This window comes from Eubalaena glacialis, chromosome 13 (assembly GCF_028564815.1).
Source record: "Eubalaena glacialis isolate mEubGla1 chromosome 13, mEubGla1.1.hap2.+ XY, whole genome shotgun sequence".
NCBI lineage: Eukaryota > Metazoa > Chordata > Mammalia > Artiodactyla > Balaenidae > Eubalaena > Eubalaena glacialis.
In genome coordinates, this window is record NC_083728.1 from 57,365,453 (window position 1) to 57,381,056 (window position 15,604).

General features: G+C 63.7%; 2 protein-coding genes across 10 annotated transcripts in view; one reads left to right on the top strand and one right to left on the bottom strand.

The window, feature by feature from the left end:
- Nucleotides 1-8,145, top strand: part of TSC2 (TSC complex subunit 2) — a 38,172-nt gene extending 30,027 nt beyond the window's left edge. For 4 of the 8 annotated variants that reach the window (XM_061209686.1, XM_061209687.1, XM_061209690.1 and 1 more), the window contains 12 exons: nt 57-260; nt 1,003-1,071; nt 2,342-2,472; nt 3,401-3,900; nt 4,165-4,240; nt 4,505-4,591; nt 5,527-5,713; nt 5,918-6,057; nt 7,185-7,263; nt 7,333-7,424; nt 7,514-7,612; nt 7,761-8,145. In XM_061209686.1, the coding sequence (XP_061065669.1) occupies nt 57-260; nt 1,003-1,071; nt 2,342-2,472; nt 3,401-3,900; nt 4,165-4,240; nt 4,505-4,591; nt 5,527-5,713; nt 5,918-6,057; nt 7,185-7,263; nt 7,333-7,424; nt 7,514-7,612; nt 7,761-7,931 (1,835 nt within the window). In that variant the 3' untranslated portion in view covers nt 7,932-8,145. The remainder of the gene's footprint in view (nt 1-56; nt 261-1,002; nt 1,072-2,341; nt 2,473-3,400; nt 3,901-4,164; nt 4,241-4,504; nt 4,592-5,526; nt 5,714-5,917; nt 6,058-7,184; nt 7,264-7,332; nt 7,425-7,513; nt 7,613-7,760) is intronic. The other 4 variants (XM_061209688.1, XM_061209689.1, XM_061209692.1 and 1 more) reach the window with 1 other exon arrangement.
- A 10-nt stretch (nt 8,146-8,155) lies between these two features.
- PKD1 (polycystin 1, transient receptor potential channel interacting) overlaps nt 8,156-15,604 on the bottom strand; it is a 48,097-nt gene continuing 40,648 nt past the window's right edge. Inside the window, exons 35-47 of one of the 2 annotated variants that reach the window (XM_061209684.1) lie at nt 14,078-14,167; nt 13,569-13,681; nt 13,285-13,487; nt 13,015-13,209; nt 12,462-12,601; nt 11,929-12,041; nt 11,524-11,671; nt 11,273-11,398; nt 10,827-11,001; nt 10,377-10,667; nt 10,169-10,303; nt 9,789-10,094; nt 8,156-9,693 (exon numbers count right to left, since the gene is read on the bottom strand). In XM_061209684.1, the coding sequence (XP_061065667.1) occupies nt 9,220-9,693; nt 9,789-10,094; nt 10,169-10,303; nt 10,377-10,667; nt 10,827-11,001; nt 11,273-11,398; nt 11,524-11,671; nt 11,929-12,041; nt 12,462-12,601; nt 13,015-13,209; nt 13,285-13,487; nt 13,569-13,681; nt 14,078-14,167 (2,509 nt within the window). In that variant the 3' untranslated portion in view covers nt 8,156-9,219. The remainder of the gene's footprint in view (nt 9,694-9,788; nt 10,095-10,168; nt 10,304-10,376; nt 10,668-10,826; nt 11,002-11,272; nt 11,399-11,523; nt 11,672-11,928; nt 12,042-12,461; nt 12,602-13,014; nt 13,210-13,284; nt 13,488-13,568; nt 13,682-14,077; nt 14,168-15,604) is intronic. The other variant, XM_061209685.1, reaches the window with a different exon arrangement.

Consider the following 15,604-nt stretch of genomic DNA (forward strand, 5'->3'; position numbering starts at 1 on the left):
CGGACGTGCTGGGCCTGAGCCCTGAGCCCTGTGGGGTGCTGGCTGCCCCGCTGCAGGGAACACCAGCTGGCTGATGAGCCTGGAGAACCCACTCAGCCCCTTCTCCTCGGACATCAACAACACGCCCCTGCAGGAGCTGTCCAATGCCCTAATGGCCGCTGAGCGCTTCAAGGAGCGTCGCGACACGGCCCTGTACAAGTCGCTGTCGGTGCCGGCGGCCGGCTCAGCCAAGCCCCCCCCACCCCCACGCTCTAACACAGGTGAGCGCTGGCCTCTCGCCCACCTGGTGTGCCCTGTCTGATGGCAGATGCCCCTGGGATGGGGTCCTGAGCCTTCTTGGTGCTGCCAGCCTCAGGCATTGGGAGAAGGCTGGCCGTTGGGGGACGCCCATCTCCAGAGAGCGGGGCCTGCTCCTGCAGGGGCGACCTTCTTCTTTGGAGACGCGGTACCATGAATCGGTGGGCTCGAGGCCCTGCTCAGCTGGCCCTACTCATGGGGTGGACACGGGCAGGGCCAGGCGAGGCCTTGGTTCTGCACCCTCCTCGGGATGCCCGGTGCCAAGGGTTCCAGGAAGCCGCCGCACTTCAGCTTGGGTTTGGGTTTGGGTTTGGGTTTGGGTTTGGGTTTGGGTTTGGGTTTGGGTTTGGATGCGCCGAGCACACCTGAGCCTGCCTGCTCCTGCCTGCGCTCTCATGGCCCTGCCCAGCTGGGCCCGTGCTGTCCTTCAACCCCCAGCCTTCCCTGTGGCCAGATGACACTTAGAGGCCGAGGACCTCTACTCACGAGAAGGAGGGATGCACTCCTCCCCCCAGATGTCCGCTCCAGCAGCTTGGAGAGCTGGGACCCGTGTGTGCCACACCCACCCCTCCAGCCGATCGCTGGCCCTCCCCTCTCTCTCTCCAGGTTCCGGGTCTGTGCAGGACTAGTGGTGCCTGTCCTCTCTGCTCTACCTGTGTGTAGTCTCTCCTTCTGCTGACTGGCCGCTCACGGTTTCCCTTGCAGTGGCCTCTTTCTCCTCCCTGTACCAGTCCAGTTGCCAAGGAAAGCTGCACAGGAGCATTTCCTGGGCAGGTATTCGTGCGTCTCTTTAAGGAAAGCGGTGTTTGCTGCAGAGCACCACTCTGCCCTCTAGATGCTGACTCATCGTCCCTCATCCACTTACCCCTCCATGATGGCACCTCAGCCTCTCGTCGCCCTCTGGGTGCAGGGCCCTGACTCGCATGAGGACGTCGGTGCCGAATGCGTTTGCTTTGCCAGCGGGAACCCCCGCTGTCTCGCGCTTTCATGGCTGAGCTCTGTTCCTGAGCCAGACAGGCCCTCCCAGCCCCTTCTTCAGGCCTGAGGAGGTGACCTTGGGCAACTGAACCCCAGAGGCCGACAGAGGATAGCTTTTGGGGTGCGAGCCTGGCTCTGGGGCTCAGCCGAGCTGCCCCTGCCCCAGCCTCTGGTGGTCTGACTGGCTTTGTGAACCCACAAATTGGGACGTGTCTGCCTTTCATAGTGGGCTGGCCGAGGGCCTTGCAGACCGGCTTCTGGCCCATGGCTCCCAGGCCCCGGCAGGGAGGGTGTGGCCTGCTCGGGGCTCCAGCCACCCAGGCCCTACTGCATGGGCAGGAGCCAGCTAAGAGCGTGCGGTGGCAGAGGGGCTCTCATGGGCGGCTAATGGACTGCGCGTGTGCGGGGCTGCGTGCGGGCGGTGCTAACTCGGTTGCTTCTTCTCACCCCCCTCGCCCTGGCTCTGGCACAGGAAATGCGGCTTGGGGGCGTCATGCTCTCTCCTAAGTGCGCCGGGCTCGGAGTTGGCCTGGACTCGGAAGGCTAGCCTCCACTCTCCAGAATGGCTCCCGAGCCTGTGTTCCCACACAGGGACTTTCCCGCTGCAGTCTTTCAACCGGGGCCAAGCAGGGAGGAGCTCTGGCTTCTCCCCAGTTCCTGAGGGCTGGTGTAGGCATGCCCTCCTCCTGAGCCGAGGCCCCGTCTCAGGCGGGGGGGCGGGGGCGGGGGGGAGCGGCTTCCTCATGGGGGTCCGGCCTGCCCTTGCCCACCTGCCTTGCTGAGGGAGCAGAGGCAGCTTCTGTGGACACTGGGGTGGGTAGGTGGGGACTAGAGGAGCCAGATGTCCTCTCATCCTGACCCCTGGGAGCCCATGTAGGAGACACCTTGTGTCAGGGCTCACACCCAGGGCGCTCAGAGTGCCCTCCTCCAGCTGGCTCGATGGGAGGGGTTGGCCCTGCTGAGGGGCCGCTGTGCCCTCTCGTGGGGGAAAAGCTGGTACCCCTGAGGCCACGTGAGCTCCTGGCGGCCAGGCCGGCACCCAGCAGCACCGTGTGTGTCTTTCCAGACTCTGCAGTAGTTCTGGAGGAGGGAAGTCCAGGCGAGGCTAGTTTGCCAGTGGATCCCCCCGAACTGGAAGACTTTGAGGCAACCCTAGGCACAGACGGGAGCTATCGGCACGCTGAAGCTTTCAGCAGGGTGAGTGCAGCCGGGGACCAGAGCCGGCCTGAGGGTCCCTGTTGGTGCTTGCCATCTGAACCTCCATGGCCAGGCGGGCCTCTAGACCTCAAGCCCAGCTACTGAGAGGGAGAGGGAGGGTCGGGTGGGAGGCGGGGGCTGAGGCGGGGGTGGGGGCAGGTGCGGGACCTCCACCTTAAGCTTTGTAGCACATCACTGATTTGCTCTGAACTCTAGAAAATTTTTCCACTGTCCCCCCCACCCCATCCCCTTGCCTTTTCTTATCTAAAAAAAACGGCTAGATGTTCTACCAAGTCCTTGCTGTAAGACAGTGTGGGGTTTTCCAGTGGTCTACCCAGGGATATAGCTTCTCATTGCTGGTATCCTTTAGTCTGTGGGGCTGTTGTCTTCTCTGCTGAGCGTGGGGCACAGGGAGGTGCTTTCGGGGGATGGGGGGACCATCATTTCGGTGCTGGGCAGCTCCATGGCCCTGGGCTGGAGGACGGGTGGGGCCTTGTTGCCTCCAGGTGGGCTCAGTGGTGCCTCTTTTTTTTTTTTTAGTATATTGAATTTTCATCGTCTTTCTTTTTTTTATTTTTGGCTGTGTTGGGTCTTCGTTGCTGTGCATGGGCTTTTCTCTAGTTGCGGCGAGCAGGGGCTACTCTTCGTTGAGGTGCGCGGGCTTCTCGATGTGGTGGCTTCTCTTGCTGTGGAGCATGGGCTCTAGGCGCGTGGGCTTCAGTAGTTGTGGCTCGCAGGCTCTAGAGCACAGGCTCAGTAGCTGTGGCGCACGGGCTTAGTTGCTCCGCGGCATGTGGGATCTTCCCAGACAAGGGCTTGAACCTGTGTACCCTGCATTAACAGGCGGATTCTTAGTCACTGCGCCACTAGGGAAGTCCCCTCAGTGGTGCCTCTTGATGAAGATTTTCTTTGGATACGCTCTTTGCAGTCATCTTCGACCTCCAGCCAGGAGGAGAAGTCATTCCACGCCGAGGAGTTGGCTGCTGGGGGGATCCCCATCGAGCGGGCCGTCTCCTCTGAGGGCTCCCGGCCCTCTGTGGAGCTCGCCTTCCAGCCCTCGCAGCCCCTGAGCAAGTCAAGCTCATCGCCTGAACTACAGACCCTGCAGGACATCCTTGGGGACCCTGGGGACAAGGCTGATGTCGGCCGGCTGAGCCCTGAGGCCAAGGCCCGGTCACAGTCAGGGATCCTGGACAGGGAAGGTGCTGCCTGGTCAGCCCCAGGCGAAGAGAGCCAGGGCCAGGGTTCCACCCAGCCTGAGGGTCCCTTGCTTTCCAGCTGTCCCCGCTCCCCCAGTGGGCTGCGGCCTCGAGGCTACACTATCTCTGATTCGGCCCCGTCACGCAGGGGCAAGAGGGTGGAGAGGGACACCTTCAAGAGCAGAGCTGGGACCGCCAATACCGAGAAGGTGCCGGGTATCAACCCCAGGTGAGCCTTGCCCTCCTGGTGGGAGTGCCTGGATGCTCCCTGTGGGGACGTGGTGCCTGAGTGGCCCAGGGCAGAGCAGGCTGGGGTACAGGTCTGCACATCCTCTGCCCCGTGGCTGGTCGGAGCCACAGGAGAGGGTAGCTCCTTGGGTGATGAGGCTTGGGCCCTGCTGCTCTCCACATGGGCTGTGACCATATTGGCTGTGACCCTGGCCCTGGGCGTGTAGCTCCAAGCCCAGTCCCCATCATCTCTCTTCCCCTGCAGCTTTGTGTTCCTGCAGCTCTACCACTCACCTTTCTTTGGTGATGAGTCCAACAAACCAATCCTTTTGCCCAATGAGGTAGGCGGGCCCTCTATCCCCTCAGGGTCCCCCTGGAGCCTGGCTGGGGGTGCACAGTGGGATGATGCCCCAGGGCTGGGCAGTGGGGGCTATAGCCCAGGCTCGTGGAGGGCTATGGCCTCAGGTCCCTACGGCAGCCTGCGGTAACCTGCCTGCGTGAGGAGAGGCCTCTCCTGGACAGGCATTGGGCTGGGGCTGGCTGGGCAGGGCTGGTGGTAGGGGACAGCCTCTGCCCTGGGCTCAGGCAGGGCTCTGTGGCTACAGTCTTTTGAGCGGTCAGTGCAGCTCCTTGACCAGATCCCATCGTATGACACACACAAGATCGCCGTCCTGTACGTGGGAGAAGGCCAGGTGAGGCTGCCAGGCTGGCAGGGGCCAGTCTACATGCTGGGCAGAGCCGGGCGGCCACCCCACCGGGGGTGGGGGTGGGGGTCTGGGCCCTTGTCCTCCGCAGAGCTTGGTCACTGCAGGGCCGCTGGAGTGTCAGGGTGCCCATTGAGCTCTGTGCCAGGGACCCAGGAGTGAGAGTGACAGGTGGTGTGTGAGCACGTGGTACACGGAGTGGCGAGGACCGAGGAGGAGGAGGAGGTGGCGGGTCCAGGGAGCCTGCGCAGGTGTGAGCGGCACGCTTTTCATGTCGCTGACCCGAGGGAGGTGACATGAGTGCAGACGTGGAAGAAGTGAGGGAGGCGAGCGTGCATGCAGGTGGGGGCGGCGTAGTGCGCTCCAGGGCCGGCGCAGAGGGGAGGGGTGCTGGGCGGGGTGTGGGTGGTGGGGGCGGGAAGCAGTGGGGCTGTGGCGGGAACTCGGACAGCACCCAGTGAGACGGGAGGGCCTCAGGTGGTTCCGAGCGAAGGGTTCAAGTTGACTCGACCTGAGTCTCAAAAGCACCCTCTGGCTGAGGCTGAGAACCGGCAGAGGTGGGGCAGTGGGCGGAGTGAGAGGCAGGTTGGAGGAGCAGGGACAGGGGTGCCGAGGGCTCTGGGTGTGTTCTGAAGCTGAGCTGGCCCAGTTTAGTGGCAGGCTAGTTACGAGAGAGTGGGGGAGCGGGGTGACACAGCTGGGCAACAACGAGAATGAAGCTGCCTCGCCCTGAATGAAGCTTCCTTGCCCTGAGTCGGGTCGATGGCAGAAGTGGGGCTGTCTGCCCAGCCACACCAGTCACCCCGCCCCTGGGTCCCCAGCAGCAACAAGCCCTTGGGGTCCTGAGAGCCAGGGAGGAGCGGCATGTGGTTGGGGGGTGGCCTGGGAGCAGGTGCCACCGTGCCTCGCTTGTCTCCCTGCAGAGCAACAGTGAGCTCGCCATCCTGTCCAATGAGCACGGCTCCTACAGGTACACGGAGTTCCTGACGGGGCTGGGCAAGCTCATCGAGCTCAAGGACTGCCAGCCGGACAAGGTGTACCTGGGTGGCCTGGACGTGTGCGGCGAGGATGGCCAGTTCACCTACTGCTGGCATGACGACATCATGCAAGGTGTGTGCCCTCCCGTGCCCGCTCCTCCCAGCTCCTGCGGGCCCTCAGGAGCCTCCGGAGAAACCTAGCCCTCCTCTCAGGGGCACTGAGGGCTGCACCCACTGCCACCTGTCCTGGCCCCCAGCCTCAGCCTGAGGAGCCCTCACTGGCACCCTGCCTGGGTTGGCGCCACCCCGCTCAGCTCCGCTCCGCCCCGCCCCGCAGCCGTCTTCCACATCGCCACCCTGATGCCCACCAAGGACGTGGACAAGCACCGCTGTGACAAGAAGCGCCACCTGGGCAACGACTTCGTGTCCATTGTCTACAACGACTCTGGCGAGGACTTCAAGCTCGGCACCATCAAAGTGAGCAAGGGGCCCTCGGGGCAGGTGGGCGTGGATCTGGGCCCCAGGCCCCCCGGCTGGAAGCCGCATCTCTCTGGGGAAGTGCCCCCTGCTCTGTGTTGAGCAGAGATAGCGAGCTCCGCTGGGTCAGCGTTGGTGACATCACGACCCGCTTGTGTACCCCACTGAGGTGGCGGGCCCCCACCTGGGCCGTGTCCTCTTCTGTGATGAGGACAACACCCGTTGGTTTCCTCTTGGAGCCGTGCGCTGCTGTGGGTTTTGTGTGGCTGTGTTTGGCGGGTGCATGGCAGGTGGCGGGTATGCAGCGTTTGCTTGTAACAGCCCTGAGCCCTGTCCCCCAGTCCGTCCCTCATGTCGTCGCACAGCGGTTGGGCTGGGCCTGGTATCACCCCCTTTCCTAGAGGAGGTTGCTGGGGCTCGAGGTCCTGCGGGGAGGAGGTGGGCTCAGTGCAGGTGGCTTGTCACAGGGTGGCCACGTGTGGACGAGCTGCAAGGCCGAGTGGGCAGGTGCCTGGCGCAGCCCAGGGTCTGAGGTGCCAGTGCTCAGGGGCGTTGGGATTTATTCTGAGTGCATTGAGCAGCCTTGGAGGAGGTCACTGAACACAGACCCCCTGGGGCTTGGGGCAGAGACTCTGGTAGAGGCAGGAGTGTCTGGGGAGGCCGAAGTGGGCCTCCTGCGTTGTAGAGCTGTTGGGGGGGGGGCGGGGGGAGGGTGACGGCGCATGCACACACACACACGTGGATGGGAGGAAACCTCAGAGGGGCCTGAGGTGTGGGTGCTCCGTGTGCCATCCTGGGCGGCCCAGGAACTTGCAGAGCTCCACATGCTGCTCTCAGCCAACAGTGAGGCAGGTGTCCGCTGGGTAGCACAGAAGCCCTGGGCAGTGTGGAGGGATTGGGAGCTGTGTGCCCGTCTGGCTTATGCAGGCTGTAGGTGAGGCAGTAGAGGGGTGACAGGGTGGTGGCCCCCAGGCAAGGTGAGGAGGAAGTGTGGGTGTGCAGGTGGCGGCTACACGTGCTGAGTTAGCGAGCGTCTAACCAATGAGCCCGCTGCCCTCCTGGGCTAAGTGTGGGGTGGCAGAAAGTGGCCCTCGGTGCTGGGGTGACCCCTGCTCTTGTCCGGGCAGGGCCAGTTCAACTTTGTCCACGTGATCATCACCCCCCTGGACTATGAGTGCAACCTGGTGTCGCTGCAGTGCAGGAAAGGTGAGGCGCGGGGCCAGGTGGGGAGGCACCCGGGGCTCTGAGCCCCACGTGAGTGCCGTGTCTCCCCAGACATGGAGGGCCTCGTGGACACCAGCGTGGCCAAGATCGTGTCCGACCGAAACCTGCCGTTCGTGGCCCGTCAGATGGCCCTGCACGCAAATGTGAGCAGAGGTGGCCCCTGGGAGGTGGGTGGGACAGGCCCACAGGTGCCACCTGTGCAGGGCTCACTGTTCCACCCTCCCCGCCCCAGATGGCCTCGCAGGTGCACCACAGCCGCTCCAACCCCACCGACACCTATCCCTCCAAGTGGATTGCCAGGCTCCGCCACATCAAGCGGCTCCGCCACCGGGTAGGGAGGCTGGGCCGTGGGCACGCTGGGCATTGGGGGTGGGGGCGCTCCCTCAGAGACGTGACGGCCGACTGGGGGTGCTGGTATCCAGCCTGGGGAGCATGCGCCACCCCTTCTGGACTTGCTGCCGAAGCTCCCTCTCCCTCAGATCCGTGAGGAAGCCCACTACTCAAACGCCAGCCTGCCCCTGATGCAGACTCACCCTCCCGGCCACGCCAAGGCCCCCGCGCAGGCCCCAGCTGAGCCCACGCCCACCTACGAGACAGGCCAGCGGAAGCGCCTTGTCTCCTCCGTGGATGACTTCACTGAGTTCGTGTGAGGCTGCACGGGGGCTGGTGCCCGGTCCCATTGGGGCTTCTCTGAGATGCTGAGCACGTGCCTGGGCTCCCCCAATTGTCACCTGAGCAGCCATGCTGCCGGACTCTCCCTGCCCCCGTGAGGTACACTGGGTGGTATTTATTTGTGCAAATAAAGTGCTGGTGTGGCCCAGGCCTGCGTGCTTGGACACAGACAGACACCAGCGTGGACACAGACACTGGAACGGTCAGTCAACTCATTTATTTGACTTCGTCTGTTGGGTGGGGTGGGATCAAGGCTGTAGCTTTGGCCACGCCCACTGGAGCAGGGAGGGGGCCTGTCAGGCTGCTGTTGGGGCCTTGCCCTCAGGAAAGCCTCACACGTGCAGTGTCATGCTCACCTCCCCTGGCCCGGGAGCCAGCCCCCGGGGAGAGATCTTTCCCCCTACCCACCCTAGGGCCCCGTGCCATGCACTGGTGCTGCGCCTCACCCAGACCCACCAGCAGGCCTGGGCAGGGGAGGAGAATAAGGCCATGGTGGTGACAAGAATGGCCTGGGGTGGTTGCGCCCCTCCAACCGCCCTCTCTGCCCAGCACCTGCCCAAGGCCAGACTTGGAGCCAAGAAGTGGCTGTTGCTTCCCCAGCCGTGTGGGCAGGTGTCTGGGGAGGGAGGCCAGCTCTGCAGTCCCAGCTCCCCCTCAAGGTGGGTGACAGTGGGCACAGGCTGTTTCAGCCACCAGGCCCCTTGGCCCTATTGAAAAATAAAGCGACGTACAAAAATATATACATTTTAACCCCACATAAATTACTGACAGACAACAGACACACAGCGGCAGCTGGAGGTGAATGCACTCAGCAGGGGGACAGAGGAGGTAATAATTTAGGGGGGAGGATGACAGGAGGTGCAGGTTCCATCCCCCATAGCCTGGATCCTTAGCAAGGGGGAGATGTCTGCCCAGGAGGTGGGGCCGGGCACAGCCCGCTGTACCTGAGGACTCGGGAAATAAATTAGCATCTCAGAGGCCGGGCACTCAGTCCAATACTGTTGTGTCCTCCCACAGGGAACTAGGGAGGGGACCCTGGGTCCTAGCTGGCCACGCGGCCTCTTTAAAGTGCTGAAGCCCACAGAGAGACACAGACAAGTGCTGCCTGCTCTCTGGGGGACCTGCGTGCAGCTGTTCTGCCTGGCCCGAAACCTCGAGGGTGGCAGAAGATAATAATACTGAGCGGTGTCTGCTCTGCCTCTGAGGGGCCAGAGTGAAGTCACAGGCCCACCCCAGAGAAGAGGCATGAGCCCAGATCCCCTGGGGCTAAGTGCTGCTGGGGTGGATCTTGTTCTTGGCCCGCAGGGATGCCCTGCTGGGGCCTGTAGCCAAGCCAACGCCTCCACTGACCCGGACAAGGCGGTTGGGCAGGACTGGCCTCAGGCCTGGGGAGGGGCTAGGGGGAGGTGAGGCTGTGGGCCCGCTGCTCCTGCGGCCATGCAGGCTCTGCAGCCGCTGCTCCAGCTGGTAGACATCCTCCGTGGCCTGGTTGAGTCGGTCAAACTGGGCGAGTAGGGCCTCAAACACAGCTTGGAGACGGGAGGGCTCAGGCTCGGGCTCCCATCGGGGCCCCGGCCGGCCCAAGCCCACGCTCACCCCATCCAGCTGGCTGGAGGAGGTGGAGGGGCGGGAGGCGTCGGAGCCTCCGCTGGGTGGGGGCACATCCGGAGAAGACTTGGAGCCCCTGGATGAGCGGGAGGGCAGGGGCTCCATCCCTTCAAAGCGGACTTTGTGGCGGAACTGGGGGCGGCACAGGGGCTCGGTCAGTCCGGCTGCGCCCTGGGCTCAGCTGGGCCCAGGGTGCGTCCCTCTACCCCCCACTGGGCCGTACCCACCTCCTTGACTTTGCTGAAGCCCATCCAGAGGCGCAGCCGGCGCAAGAACAGTTCCACCATCTCGTAGTCCTGTGGCTCCCAAGCTGGGCGGTACAGCTCCCCACGCAGAGCGTGGTACCGCCACCGCAGGAGAACTGCCCCCAGCCTCAGGGCACCCCACAGCCGCAGGGCCCAGAGCCCTGTGCATAGCACAGGGGACAGGCGCCAGGACTCCGCAGGGCACAGGGCAGGACCCCCAGCCCCGGGGCACAGCACCAGGAGGGCCCGGGCAGCGCTCCGAAGTGAGTCCACGCAGGAGGAGACCAACTGTGGGGAAGGTGGCATGAGTGAGGCGCGGCCTGGGTTAAGCCACCCTCTCCAAGGGCCCCACTGGCACCTACCAGGACAGCCAATTGCGCGTAGGCCACGGCGAGCACCACCAGGCCTAAGGCCGCCCCCACGAGCTCTGGCAGGGCCCGGCACAGCGTCTTGCCGAAAACCGACCACTGGCGCACAAAGCGCAGCTGCTGGGCAGCCTGTGGACAGTGGGCGTCAGCCGACCGACCCCGCCAACGCCGGCCCGCCCCGGCCCACCGGCCCAACCCTCACCTTGACCAAAAGCAGGAAGAGCAGCGAGGCGGTCAGGCCGCGGGCCACGGCGCTCAGCTGTGCTACCTGCTCGAAGCTGGTAAAGCGGCGCGGGCGGCCGCGCAGGAAGCGGGTCCACTGGCGGTCAGCGGCGCCCAGCTGGGCCAGGCGCACCAGCGCTGCGGCCGCCGTCAGCGCCACCAGCAGCCACCGCGCCCAGGTCCCAGGCCGCGTGGCGCGCGCACGCCCCTCCCTGCGCCAGGCGCGCACCTCAGCCGCGGAGAAGTACATAGCAAACAGCAACAGGCTCACCTGTGGGGGCGGGGCCGGGGAGGGGTCAGGGCCGGGGCGGGGCCATCGAGGGCCCGGGCGGGGCCATCGAGGGCAGGGCAGGGCAGGGCAGGGCAGGGCAGGGCAGGGCAGGGCCGGGCCGGGCCGGGGCGGGGCCGGGCGGGGCCGGGCGGGGCCTACCGAGGTAAGCAGCGGCAGCGAAAGGCCGGCACTAAGGCGCCGCAGCGCGAACGGGCGGACGCTGAGCGCCGCTACGGCGTGTCCGGCCGCCGGGAACTCCAGGCGCAGCGTGACGGCGGCGTGCAGCCCCACCGCCGGGCTGTAGTGCGTGAGCTCCACGAACACTGCACGGCTCCTGCGCGGAGGGCCCGGAGTCAGACGGGGTGGAAAGGAAGGGGCCGCGCCAGGAGAAGCCGATGCGCTCGCAGAAGAGGCTTGGGGGCAGGTGTTGAGGGGAGGGTGAGGCGTGCACCGGGGAGGCCGCGGGGCTGCAGGCGGGCTCGCTGGGCTCCTTCAGGGGATGATCGGAAGCAGCGAAGCTGGGCGTGGGAGTGAGCCGGCCCGCAGATGTGACCAATGTGCACAGTGGGCGGGGGTCGGGAGGGGGCTGAGGGCAGGGCGCCCACCTGTTGTCGATCCAGTTGTGCAGCTGCAGGAAGCCCAGCTGCGCGCGGCTCTCTTCCAGGCTGGGCCCCAGCTCCTGCACGTAGCCCCCGCTGTCATACACGGCGCAGGAGCCCCAGTACCAGACGCTGCCAGGGAGGAGGACAGTGTCAGAGCCGGCGCCATGCAGAACCTGGGAGTAGGCTGGAACGAGGGGCTCCTCTGGAGAACTCCCCCTGCCCCCTGGGCACCCTGACCTGCCCTCCGTGCTCACCCCAGCAGGTCCGGCGCCGAGTAGGCCCACATCTCAGAGCCGTTGTGGGCAGCACTCCCCCAGCCAATGCCGTAGTCGCTGGTGCTGAAGCCACCTGAGGCTGCTAAGCACATAGGGGCCCCTGAGCCAGGCGGGTCCGGGCAGAGCGCTGAAAGCAGAGGGCTGGGGAATGAGCCCGGCCAAACCAGGAGCACTGACTGTTCACCAGCCTCCTAGGCTGAGCTCTATGGGATCTCACCGAACCCTCCCAGCAACCCAGAAGATACATGTCACTGTCTCACCTACACATCGAGAAACTGAGGCAGGGAGGTCACCCAGCTAAGGGAGTTGGAACCAGACCCTGGCCAAAGGCTTCTCTTTGGAAAAAAGGAAGGGTAAGTGCCAGGGTGCCCCTCGCCAGCTCACCTTCCTGTAGCCGCACCTGCCGCAGTCGTGGGGGCCCCAGCTCTGGTCTGGACGGGTTCCCGTGGATGTAGGGGAGCAGCACGTGGGACATCCACGGCCAGAACTCATCAGACCTGACCACACCAGACAGAGTCACATGCTCCATCCTTCAGCTTCCGGTGCCCACCAGGGGTCAGAGGCCCAGACAGCATTGCTACTGCAGCCCCGGCCCAGCCAGGGGGAGGCGACCAGTGCTACCCCAGGGGACGAGGCACAACCTGGTTCCTCAGCCTGGGCTTCCTGACACTCAGGAGCCAATAACACTATTGTGGGGCCGTCCTGGGCACGTAGGGTGTTGAGCAGTATCTGTGGTCTCTACCCATTGTCAGCAACACCCACTCCAGTTCTGACAACCAAAAATGTATTGAGGTACTTCCCAATATCCCCTACGGGCTGGGTTGGACCAAGGGCGGGATCAAGGTGGACCCTGGTCAGCATCAGCACCACCCTGGCCGAGAAGACAGACCTGTGCCTGCATATCGGGGCGTCCATACCGGGTGATGGCCAGGAAGGCCTGGCTGTCCAGCTCCTGCTTGATGGCGCTCTGCAGGCGGTAGGCATGGTCGTGGCACGAGGTGTCCCCATAGTTGGCCAGCAGCGTCACCAGCAGGAAGAACATGTATACCAGAAGGCCCTGGGGGGCAGGGATGACCCGGAGTCAGCCGAACCCAGCCTGCCCCCACCCCACCCGTGACAGAGCAGGGCTTCCGGACGCTGGGCAGCAAAGTGCCCACAGCCAGGGGGCCTTGTGCTGAGAGCCAGGCCTGGGGGCAGATGTGGTCCGTGAAGGCCAAGGAGCCGCACCAGGGCCCAGTGAGGCCAGGAAGGAGCAGGCATTTGAGTTGGACAGGAGGATGGGCCAGGAGGTGATGGGAGGGAGTTGGGGCGGGGGCTGCAGAGCCCTACACCACCTGCTAAAGGGCCTTTGGTGGTCAGAAAGAGGGTGCAGGTGAGGTTTTTGAGAAAGGCAGGACCTCCTGGAAGATGCTGCCCTGGCCAGGAGGCCAGAGAGGGAGGGCAGGCGCTGGCTGCATGGCCTGAGCTCACCCTCAGCATCCTGTGCAGCCTCTTGACCTTTCGGGCTTCCTCCTTTGCCAGGAAGAGTGCAAAGCCATGGGGCGGCCGCACGCGGGGCACACGCTCGCTCACGGGCGTCACGGCCGGGCTTTCCACCAGGGTATCGTCCTCATCAGGGTGCAGCCGCTTGGCCACCAGCGAGAAATACAGAGCTTCCAGCAGGACCTGGACCAGGGCTGGCATCAGAGGGGCCCGTGGGTGCCAGAGGCTGGCAGCCTGGCCCCCCTGCATCCCACTTACCTTGAGTGGCTCCCAGCAGAGGAACGAAGCTAGGAAGCTGGAGCTGCTTGAGAGGAGCCACATGACAGACACGCTGGGGGGGAAGCCAGCGCCGACCCACCCTGACACCCCCACGGCCACGGCCACCAGGAGCAGGCTGAGCCCGTGGGCCAGGGGCGCACACCAGGCCGGCAGCAGTCGCTTCCGCAGACCCTCCACCAGCCCTGGGGAAGCAGACACAGACAGGTCACCAGCAGCGCAGAGGAAGGGGTGGGGAGGGCCAACCTGGGGACTCGGGAGCGCACCTGTCCTGGACAGCTCTGCCGGCTGGGGCTGCTCCCACGTCAGGCTCGAGCTGGGCAGCCCCCTCTCCCCTGGCAGCATCAGCGTCTGATTCCTCTCACCAGGGGTGCTGCACCTGAGGCACAGGCAGAGGGGAGCAGCCAGCAATCACCTGTCGGCCCACATGCCGCCCAAGGCGCGGCCAGCCCACCTCTCTGGGCCCGTGCATTCCCTTCTCCTGGTCCATGGAGAGAGAGGACACTGCCCCAAGCCAGGTGGAGATGGTGCTGGAGGCCAGAACACCACTGGTCACTCTGGGGAGGGGCCAGGTCACCTCCTCCAGGACCCGGTCCTTGCCTCACATCACTGTGACCTGTTGCCCCTCCATCCTGTCACCGCTCCAGCAGCCATCGCCCCCCCACGGCGCCACCATCCGGCCTCCAGCCTCGTCCCCCAGCCTGACCTCTGTGCCAGCAAACCAGGCCTCCCTGCACGCGAAACCCAAGACCGGCTTCTGGACAAGGAAACGTACATGTGTCTTTCACGTGCCGAGCTGCCTGTCTCTCCCGGCGCCGCCCGACCTGACCTTCCGGGCTCCAGAGCTGCTCCAGAGAGAGGGCAGCTACGGGAGCCGGAGCGGAGAGGAGAGAAGGGGGAGAAAGAAAAGAGGGAAGCAAGACGGTGACAGCCATGAACTGGGGACAAAGTGCACACACTTAGCGGCAGGTCCGCACAGCTGTACCCTGAAGAGAATGGGCCTCCAGACATGCCTGCCGCTGAGTGGCGGCAAACCTTTCTGGTTTTGTGCGTCTCCCAGGGAATAAAAGGCGTTAACGGCTTCTGGAGGTGGGACAGCACAGAGAGAACAGACATGAATACACAGGACACACTTTTTTCTTGAAATGGACTTTTCTGATTATAAAAGTAGCATAAACTATTTGTAGAAAATAGATTTCCATCATGCAAGGAACAGTAGTGTTAATAGTTACTTCTAGTCCTTTTTCTCTACATGTGTTTATATTTTACATGCAGATAGAAACAGGTCGTATCAGGATCAGTGGTTCAGCTAGAATACACAGAGTTTGACATTTGACTCTAAGCTGCAGGAGAGCAAAGGCTATGTCTGATTGGGTTCACTGATTCCTTCGGTCACAACCAGCATGACATCCCCTAACTAGATGCCAGGCCCTGCTCTACGCACTGAGAGACAAGAGCACAGTCCGTGTGCATGTCATGTGCACGTGCTGGTGGAGGAAGCAGACAGAAAGCATAAGCGAAGCAGGGGAGGACATGGAGACAGAGGCCTGTTTCTGCCCTGCACGAGCACGCGCCCACGTTCCCGTGCCTTTTACATTATTTACACGGGGCAGGAAGGCAGGCTCTGATCAGGAAGCATCTGAGAGGAGACCTGAAGGAAGTAGAACGTGAGGCTCCTGTCTTGGGAAGAACCCTCCAGGCAGAGGGAGCAGCAAATATAAAAGATGAGGACAGAAGAGCAAGGGAAGCCATAGCCAAAGGAAGTGGGCGACGGAGGTGGCAGGAGAGGGACAGGGAGGGGGTGGGGCCAGATCAGGTGTGGTTGGGGGAGCATCGTGAGGACTGTGCCCAGTTGCAGCAGGCCACCTGCTGGATGGCCCCAGTGATGCTTTCCTCCTAACCAAGAGGATACTGTGGAAATGATCGTGTGTGAATAAGGGGCTGGGCCACAAAGGACACTATGGCTTCCACCTCATTCTCCTGGACCACTCACTTTGGTCGCCATGTTGTGAGGACGCTCAAGCAGCCTAGTGCTGAGGTCCAGATGGGGAAGAGCTGAGGCCTCCCACCAACAGCCCGTACCAATGTGCCCCCCTCCCCACCCCAGGAGGGCAGTGGCAGAGTCTGCTGCAGGGAGAAGGAAGGTGAGCTGTAAGGGAGGAACAGGACTCTGCTGAGTCAGCCCCAGAATGGTCCAGGCAGAGGATGATGTTTGGATGGAAGGTGCAAGGGCAAGTGGAGAGAAGGTCAGATTCCGAATCTAGAAAGTAGCAGGCAGAATCTGTTAAAGGCTCGTGTGAGG